General features: G+C 40.9%; 1 protein-coding gene across 1 annotated transcript; it reads right to left on the bottom strand.

The window, feature by feature from the left end:
• Positions 1–2,707: 2,707 nt before the first annotated feature.
• On the bottom strand, positions 2,708–9,524 carry LOC308301161 (12-(S)-hydroxy-5,8,10,14-eicosatetraenoic acid receptor-like; the record flags this gene model as incomplete). The annotated part of the gene is made up of 3 exons (XM_080745054.1): positions 2,708–3,199; positions 7,325–7,718; positions 9,385–9,524. 3 exons carry the CDS (start codon positions 9,522–9,524, stop codon positions 2,708–2,710), a joined length of 1,026 nt encoding a protein of 341 aa, XP_080601180.1.
• Between the last annotated feature and the right edge of the window lie 972 nt (positions 9,525–10,496).

The raw sequence follows: 10,496 nt of genomic DNA, 5'->3' as shown, positions 1-10,496 counted from the left end.
GTTATATTTCGTCGTTTTCGGGTGGAAACCTTGTATGTCCAAAACCGTTTGTTTTGTATTTGACAGCCTTGTATGATGAAGCAGGGCTTTGCTTTGCGAAAAAATGTACACATTTGAAACTTGGAGATACAAGGTTTCTGCCCGACAGTGACGATTTACTTTGTTGGCCGCCCAGTTGTTCTCAAAAAACAAAATGATCATGGCAGAGAAATAACCGTTCGTTGTTGTAAATCCTCATATAACACACTGACACCTCGTTCTTAACTTCATGGCACGATTAGACTATATCTTTTATCTACCGCCCATAAAAAACCTAATTTGTTGATTGAAGACTGATCCTAAATCTGTCATTGGGTTGTTACAGACCTAGGCCTACTAAGGTTGTAAACAGTAGCGTCAGTTCAGCAAAAGCTAGGGTATGGCAAAGATGGGAGTCATCATGGAAAAGAGGCATTACATTTTGTACAACGCTGCGAGGCGTTGTGAGCATGTAGATACGCTATTTTCACAATGTCTGAAACAATTAACAATAATGCATTGCACCTGTGCAGCTGACCTGCGGAACCTGGGAATATACATTTTGTCAAGATGGGGAGAATACAAGTGTGTAGAATATAATAATAATAGCTTGTTAAAGAGACATTTTGTTACATTTTGCATTTGTAGTTATTTTACTGTAATTTAACAACATAATAACCAGCACAGATAGACAAAGACAAGAGACATTCATGGATTTATATTTATTTATACCTTTTATTTCCCCCCCTGGACCCAGGGTATGGCAGCTGCATACCCCTGCCATACCCAATTGACGCCCCTGGTTGTAAAATCGGTGAGTATATTCTGCCATCTAGTGGTCAAAGCGGAGGCAAATCTTTGCTTATGGGGGACAGTCTGGATCAACATATTTTGAGATGGCGGTTGGTCCGTGGACAAATACATATCATTTTGGGAGTCCTTAACATTAAAAAAGTTAAAGCACCGCAGACTGATTAGCAGCATAGGTTTGCTATTCTATCAGCCTATTACCATGTTGTCTGTTATGATTGTTTGGGGAGGATTTAATCAGATCCAGTGTGTGGTTTTGTTGTTGACATCGTCAATGGTATTGATACTTTTACTTAAAGGCCTGCTGACACGCCCTGAAATTATAATAGTATGATACAGTAGGTCATGTGGTCTCTCTGAAAACGGTCTGAAATAGTCTGAAACTCATGTCACTGTGTAATCTGCCCCTCGCCCCCCAACAACAGCTGACCAGTACAGTAAGTATAGTCCAAGTAAGTACAGTCAATTCATTTGATTGGCGTATAATTGTGCATTCTCACAATGACATCATGAACATATTAACTACTATTTTAAGATTACTTTTTAAAGTGTCAGTACCCCTTTAGATGACAGTCCTACTTTAAAGTATTACAAGGAAGCTATACGATATGTATGTGTGCAGGTGACGTGGCACTGGTGCACATTGAGTTTCGAACCTTAGCCATTCAACTAACAACATCATTTAAGACATTCCACAATTGTGACTGAGCATGACACTGGGGCAGTCATTTCGGAAGCCACTACTTTAGACCACAGCTGAAATTACTTTTTTTATTTATTTATTTATTTTTTAATGTGATAAAGCCACAAAAGCATGTCATAAATATCAGGCTACATTTCACTTAAACGCCAGAGCTTAACTCTGCATGTAAATAAGACTTTTTTAAATTAATGTGAGAGATCGGGCCATAATTCTGTTGGTCCTCCCAAATTTAGAACTTGAATATCTCAAAAGTAGTATTTCAGCATGGCATCATTCTATAAGCCATATCTTCAAAACTGTTGGGTCAATCTCCACAACCAAATGAAAATGAAAAAAAAAAAAAAATTGGCAAATGCTTGCTTAAACGGTAGTGTTTTTAAGTGGTTCTTAAAAGAGAAGTGAGTAGAGCAACAGCATTGTGTAAGACCAGTACTCCTCGTTGTTTCTGGTGAATGACAACAGCTTAACCTTTTGCACTATACAAACATTTTTTAATTATAAATCATCACTTTCAGCAAATAGTTGGGTGGAAAAACTCTATTATATTATATATTTTCAGCTTTTTACAGATTATTGAAGTACAAATGATGTGTCATACATTGAAATATGAAATATCTGAAGAAGATATCGTCACTGTCAGGCAGAAACTGACAGGCAGCCCCCTGGCTACATTATACAAAAGTGTCACACAAAAGTAGTGAAAAAAGCAGATCTACAAGCACACAACTTCTCACATTTTGGACATATAAGGTTCCACCTGACAACGACTATAGCGTAAACCACCAACTTCCGGAAAATCGCATTTGCATGGAGGTTTACGAGGCTAGACAACGACGACATGCTCATTTGAATGTTGCTAAACTTCTGACCAAGAAGTTGAGAAAAAGGCCCTCCTGTCTGTGAGGTATTTCCACACTTCTGACTGCTAATGGGTGTGCGATGGAAGATGCTAAAGCCTCTATCAGAGTCCAGGGTGAAGAGCTATTCACTTCACCGCGTTGTAGTTTCCTAGCTATCACCTAGGCTTTGTTATGTATTTTTAGGTGATAGCTAGAAAACTACACCGCAGTGAAGTGAATAGCTCTTCACCCTGAACTCTGATAGAGGCTTAAGTTGACAAGCTGCTGTCTGGTGAAGAAAGAAAAAAAGTAATAAAACTACGAAAGAGAAAGAGAGTCACTTATTGTCCATCATCAGCATGGTGGCTGGTGAAATGACCTGTGACTGTCGGCGAGTTGCTGAGGTAGCCGTCGTTCCGGTTCCGCTGGTTCCACTGTTCCACTGATCCACGCTGAGCCTCCTGCGTATGACGGTGGGACAGAACGTGGCCAGGTAGGCGTCTTTAAAGCCAGAGTAGCAGAAGCAGTAGACCAGCGGGTCCAGCAGGCAGTCGATGTACGACAGCACCATGAAGCCGTCGTACACCTGCACCACCACGTTCTCCACCTCCTGCCACTCCTTCAGACGCACAAACAGCAGCGCCATCCTGGACAGCTGGCACGGCAGGAAGCACACGGAGAAGACCAGGACCACGGAGATGACCAGGCACACGGCGCGCCTCAGCTTGGTCTTGTCCCCGACCGTCTTCCTCCTCAGGCGGTGGACGATGCGCACCGTGCAGTAGCTGAGGATGAAGAACGGGACGAGGATCTGCGTGAAGAAGACCACCTGAACATAGAAATAAAACACACCCCCAAACATGCAGATTTAGAGAGGTAATGCCAATTCAACAACTCCTGCTGACAGGTACTGCCCCAGCCCATAGGAGTCACAATCAATAAAAAAAATGAATGAAATAAATAAGATAGATAGATAGATAGATAGATGATAGATAGATACTTTATTGATCCCCGAGGGGAAATTCAGATATCCCATAGCTACATACAGGCATATTAGTTAAAAACACAACACAAAAAGAGGAATTGGACACAGGTTAAAAACAGAGAGTGAATACACATAAAAACATTAAAAAGCATTTAAAAAGGTAACCATGTGGATAATAAAAAGTCCATTGCATAGGCCTAAAAAAATAATTAGTAGTCCAGGTCTAGCGGCTGGCCATCGAATTAAAAAGTCTAATGGCGGAGGGAATAAAAGTGTTCTTAAAACGATTATTGTTGCAGGGCCACGAACGGAACATGTCCTTACGACTGCAATGCAGTGAGAGAGTACATGGAGTCCCAGACTAAGCGGCAGAAAACAAAACAAACATGCCAACAGGTGATCTGCTATGGCGACCTCGGTAGGAAGTAGCCGAAAGAAGAAGTTTTGAAATATGTAAGAGAAATGGACCACAAGCAAGTGAATATTCTGCAACTCCTCCCACATTGGAGAAGTCATAACATAACAAAACACCATGTTGCATTACGCAAACCACCAGGGCTGCTTCCACAAACCTTGACACGCTATTAGCGCTGGCAAAGTCAAATTGAATTACACTGTTTCTGTTATTAAAATAAGAGAGTTGTATAGCTGATCAGAGGGATTGCAGACAGTGGTGGACACTAACAAAGTACATTTATATTACGTGAGTAATGTACTTATCTGTACTTCACTTGAGTAGGTCTATTACGAAACTTATGACTTTCATTCCACTACATTTAATTCCACCACATGTAGTGGAGTTTTGACTCCACTGGGACCCAAAGTTAGCTCCATTCCACACCAATAATTCACAATGCAACAACATTGTTGCAATACCTGTCCTGTACCTTGAGAGAAATCGCAAAAGTCTGAATTGTCCTGTTGCAGGTCGGTGCAATTTTGGCATTCTATTGCATGTGATTGGAAGTTGTTGCAAGTGGTTGGAAGTTGTTGCAAGTTGCAAGTCTAGACAGCGGTGGCCTACATGTTAGAGGGGTCACCTAAAGGTTCCCTGATTCCCCGGACCGATGGTTATCGGTGTGTGTGTGTGTGTGTGTGTGTGTGTGTGTGTGTGTGTGTGTGTGTGTGTGTGTGTGTGTGTGTGTGTGTGTGTGTGTGTGCGTGAGCGTGTGCGTGTGCGTGTGCGCGTGTGTGTGTGTGAAGCAGGGCGTTCCTGAATAGCTAATCTTCCCAGGGTAAAGTTGCATCGATCGCAAATCATTGGTGTGAACTGGCCTTTACAAAACATACATTAGGAATTAACCATATTATATTCCCTAATTATGACATCCACAAATAACTGCAATTTAAAATTAAACCATCTTGTTTCTCTTGTGTCTCCTGATTTTGACCTTGATCTTTTTGATCCAAAGGTTTGTGGCTCATTGCCGTGGAATTCTGATCAATCAATAATCGATGAGGCAATTAGAAGACAAGACAATATTCTAGGTGATGGTTATGTTTATCATGGGGAGAGGTACCGTCGTGACTGGTTCACCTTGTCACATTTCCTGGGGCAATTTGCCCAGATCAGGCATGTCAGGGATGTCATGCACGTCATGTGATTTTCAACTGTCCGCCACTAAGGGGCAGTGGTGATCTGCTGCCTTGTTACTGTTTGTATTTCAAATGGTCAGTGGTTAAATACTAGACTACATACTTTCTGTTAATGTTTATGGGGCGGCATAGCTCAGGGGTAGAGAAACTGTTATTAGAGCACGAAGGGTTCCCGAAGGGTTCCCAGTTCGAATCCGGGCTCCCCCTGAGTTAATGTCGAAGAGTCCTTGGGCAAGACTCTGAACCCCTCAAGACAGCTCATTTGAATTGAGAAAAGGGAGAAAAAATAAAATAATAATAATGTGTTTGTTTCCTTAATATATATATATATATATATATATATATACTGCTCAAAGAAATGAAGGGATCAAAATGTTCCCTTAATTTATTTGAGTACAGTATACTGTAGTACTGCTCAAAGAATTAAGGGAACATTTTGTTCCGTTCATTCTTTTGAGCAGTATATATTATATAGGCCTACACCTATTTCGTCAGGAAATTAAGTATTTTCCTAACCTAGCTGATTCGCTGCCCACAAGGAGTGCGTGAGAAATTAGGGGCTAAGAGTTTTGCTCACGAACAAACATTGACATCGCTACCTTGGCCTGGAATCGAACCAGGGCCAACCAGAGGCTCTGGTTTCCCAGATGGGCTCCCTAACCATTCAGCTATGCTACGCTATTTATTTCAGCTTAGTTTTTTATTTATTTAATAAATCAAATAGCAAAACTAACTAAAATGTTTATAGTGTTATATGGGCTGACTACATTTTATTAAAAGGAGTTTTGATAAGACAGACTGATGCTCTGCAAATGTACTCAGAAGGATGTATGTGTGTGTTTTACAAACGATTATAGAGTTACCATGGCTTGGTGGTAGAATCAATGTGTTGTAATGTCTTGATCCTTGGGTAAGGCAGTTTGAATCCGGGAAGAAGATCATCATGTAAATTCGTTTTTCAATTTGAGTTTTGCCTATTATGTTTTCGTGGCAAAGACAGCCATTAAGCTATCGATTCATTGATCAATATAATGTTAGATAGATAGGTAGGCTAGAGTAAAGGATCTTATTAGGTGTGATGGTGGCTCAGGGGTAGAGAAACTGGCATAAAACACAGAGGTTTCTCAAAAGGTTTTCAGATCGATTCTGGGCTCCCCCAGAGATAATGTTTAAGAATCCTTGTGCAAGACTCTGAAGTCTCAACTCCTAGTTGCTACAGGTGAGCAGGTTGGTGCCTTGCATGGTTTCCTGCCATCTGTGTGTGTGAATGCAATCTGGCAAGCCATCGTCAAGAAAAGGGACCGCCCACTCATCCTTTCATAGCCATCATTGACTCTTGTCTCGCGAGATTGGTGTGAATGTAATGCACAATTTATGTAAAGCGTAGATCGTCCATTTTCAAAAAGCCAAGGTATAAAATAGGATTAAAGTGGTTAATGTTAGTTTTGTAATATTATAGTCCAACATTATGAATTGCTCAGCGGCAGCTCCGACTGATGTGTGCAGCAATAACAGCCTACAATTAAAAGTCTTTACGAACTCTATCATCAGAAGCTTAGAAAGGGGCAGCCATAGCTGAATGTTTAGGGAGCCCGCTTGGGGATCCAGAGCCCCTGGTTGTCCCTGGTTCAATTCCAGACCATGGTAGCAATGTTGATGTGTGTCCCTGAGCAAGACTCTTAACTCCTAATTGCTCACGTGCTCCTTGTGGGCAGCAAATTGGTTGGGCTGAAAATACTGAATTTCCCTCGTGCAAGGAGTAGGTAACTATTATTATTCAAATGTAGTTGACATAGGTAAGAAACCAATTCTGATTGTGATTGAACATAACCAATTCTGATTGTGATTGAACATAAGAATAAGAACGATTTTTGACATTTTTAGACTCAATATTTTCTTTAATCTTAATTAAAACATAATTTAGCTAAATTGCATGACTGTGGTGGGGAAAGAAGAAACCAATCTGTTTCTGATTAACACTTGTATTTTCTTTCCATAACATGCCATGGATAAATACATTTCTTGTATGAGACATTATATATCCTGCTGATGTTTGCTGACTCCTAAGTGCCACCCCGTGGCTGTATTTGAAACTACATTGCAATACATAAGTGGGTGAAGGCAGTAGACAGTGTGAAGTAAGTGATATGAAAAAACCTGAGTGAAATGTGACAAGGTGAACCAGTCACGACGGTACACTTATGATCCTCCCCAGCCAGCACGCCCACATGGGTCCCATATGGGTACGAGGTGGGCTTCCCTATATGGGCCCCAGGTGGGCATGTCCGCAGTTTACATAATCTGTGGATATGCCATATTATTAAAATCTTTTCTTAAGACAAAAGTAAATTAAAATCCAAAGCCAATCTGTACCTCTCTGAATGCGTCAGTGAAACCTTTCGTGTCGTCCGTGCGTCCGAGGCTGTTGCAACAATCAAAGCTCTTCAGCATGGTGGGGATGGTGAGAGGCAGCAGGAGGAGCCAGATGAGGACGGAGATCTGAGGGGACCTCCTCCTGAGGAAGTTGCCCCGCCCGAGGTGGACCACCTTGAAGTAGCGGTCCAGAGACAGGATGGTCAGGAAGGCAATGCTGGCTCCTCGGTTGAGGAACAGCAAGGTGAGCATGGTCTGGCACGCAAGTTTATTGCTGCTGCGCCTCTGGCCAGTCATGAAGTGGTGTGCCTTGAACGGAAGGCACACGACGAGCAGGAAATCAGCCACCACGATGTTGAAGAGGAAGACACTGTTGGTCTTCCAGAACTTGAACCTGAGCGGGAAACAAAAGTAGAAGTAAAATGTTAACCCTTATGTAATGTGGATTGGATTGAATAAGCGCAAAACACTCATTTACAGTATAACCCCTTTTTGACCCAATCTGGGTTCATTTCATCTGATTCTAGGCACAGCACACGTCACAGTCTCTGGTTACATATTGCAGTATGAATTAAGCTCAGGACACAGTACAGAAAACATCTTAACAAAGACGATTGTTGTTAAATGCAACCTTTTCCAGAGAGCATTTGATTTGATTTGATTTGATTTGATTTGATATTTGATGCTAGCAACCAGCTATTCTTCCTGGGGTCCACATAAAAATAAATTGCTATTATACAAAAATATTAAAGTCATGACTGAAAGTGCAATACATGGCATCCAGGACATCCAGGATCCTGGTGAATCATGACCATAAAACCTTTCATTCTGTGAAAATAATAATAATTATATTACTATTTTTTTCACAGAATCAAAGTTTTATGCCCATGATTCACAATGATCCTGGATGGCTGGCCCAGCTATTTTGGACAATCTGGAGCTTTCTGAGGACACCGCTTGCGGCTATAGTCAAGGTGACGTAAAACTAAACGTTGGACAATCTGACATAGAAGAGTACAAGCAACAAGAGAAGCACATTTCCTGGAGATATCAATTGCTCTTCCCATTTTTTTAAACAGTGTAATCGATGTAGTGAGACCAAGATAGACTGGAATGCAGCATCACTTCATGCATGCACATACAGTATGACATACACTATGGACAGCATCCACCACTACAATAGAGATGATTGCAAACTTGGAACAATGACCAAATTGACAATACATTTTACTCTGAGAGTGTACACAAGTCATGTAACCAAATGGACCCTTTCATTTTCACACTCACTCACGTTACAAATGGATAATACTGAGGATTTTCTGTGTACATTAGCTAAACTCTGCACAATTTGAAACAGATTTTAGTCAATTTCATATCCCTCCCACACAAATTAAGATAATATGGTCTTGCGGGATTTTTCCACAGGGCTCCCTCTGGGCATACTAATACACCCTAGATATTTGAATAGTGCAAAATTATGATAGTGATAGGTATGTGTATACTTGTACCGTATGTGTGCGGCCCTATGCTCCACTATATCATACAGTGATCAATCTCGGGACATAGTAATCATTTGTGAAATCATTAAGAAGAGCTTTATCCATAAAGGCTAGGTTCCTTGACATATTTCTGTTAAAATACAACTTTTACAACAAGGGTTCATATTTTAGGTTGTAATTAAAGAATATAAAAGATGAGTGTTAAAATTATTTTATGGGGGCTAGAAGTGTTACTGTAAATAGCAATAAAGAAACTGCTGGCTTATTGTGTCTAAAAAGACATATTTAGCCACTTGTACGCATGCCCCCATGTGTACGCATGCCCCACATTTTAGCATGGTAAACACGATAAAACTATAGAACAAAGCAAATGAAAACATTTTAACACTCACTTTTCCTTTTCTCTAATTACAATCTAAAATATGAAACCTTGTTGTAAAAAAACAAAGTTTTCCTTTAAATGCCTTAGATGTATTGTAACAATGCAATGTAGCAATATGAAGTGTATGCACAAGGCATAGAGAGTGGATGTTAAAGTGGGGGGTGATGTTGTCTCCAAACCTGAAGAGGAAGATGTAGAGGACCGTGAGGTTGAGAGGAAGGGCCAGCGTAAACTCTCCAATCATCAGCAACGATAGGATCTTATATGTCACAGGATTAGTGGTGTTGCAGTGGTCAGGATTAGTTAAATTCCCAGACATGTTCATAGTTTTGTTTTGTTTTGTTTTGTTTTGTTTGAATCAGCAAATCGTTGTCCGGGTTATACCAGTTCCACAGGCTTTGTAGTTGTAGCAGCAGCAGCAGCAGTTCTCAGTGGTAGCTGGAAGATCTTCCTCACCAAGGTAGTACTTGTTCTTCACGCAGGGGTTTCTCTCCTCACCCGATGCTGCTCCTGAACCACCGTCAAGACGTACCAGCTTGCACCGACAAAGAAAACTTGCAAAACGTATTGAGAAAGCATGCATTCAACATAACATGTAGTAGACTCTATACAGTATTGTATACAGTACATGTTTCGTCATGAAAAGATGATTGCAAAATAATACAGTTGAAAAAACAGACCCAGCCTTTTTCTGTCAGTGTGCCTGCTGCCTCCCCTGCACTGCACACTGAATCTGCCACTGGACTCTCACACGGAGGAGGCCTTTTAAAAACATTTGAAAAGTTGTGGTTTAAAGAGCGGTGCCTCATGTCTGCGATGCTGCAATGACCAAGCATGTCTCATCTTTTCACCTCAAACCCTGTCATCGTGTGGCAACAAGTCTCAGGGAGGGCCAGTAGGCTGCAACATGATCAGGGCCAATGATCAGCAACATTTTTAGTGACGTTTAATCTGATTCCTGCATGGTATCTCTATCTTATAGGTCCACACTGTTCGTAATGGTTTAACCATGAGTTTAGATATGGTCAGGATGTTGCTCTCAATTGTTTTTCTAACTATCTAGACTAGAGGACAGAAAACAATATGAACAATAAAGTGTGGAATAATGCATCTCCTGTTTGATTGTAACTATATACAGGTATACATAGTCTGTTGAACATGCTTGATCATTTCATTGTGGATAACAATATAGGAGCTTTAGATGGTGAACCAAACACTATCATCTCAGTTTTCTTTCTGTTAATCTCTCACTGAGGGGGGGGGGGGGGGAAATAGCAGATATACAAGCACA

This window comes from Nannobrachium achirus (assembly GCF_963921795.1).
Source record: "Nannobrachium achirus genome assembly, chromosome: 16".
Lineage (NCBI taxonomy): Eukaryota > Metazoa > Chordata > Actinopteri > Myctophiformes > Myctophidae > Nannobrachium > Nannobrachium achirus.
The sequence above is the reverse complement of the archived record's forward strand: the minus strand, read 5'-3'. Positions and strand labels throughout refer to the sequence as shown.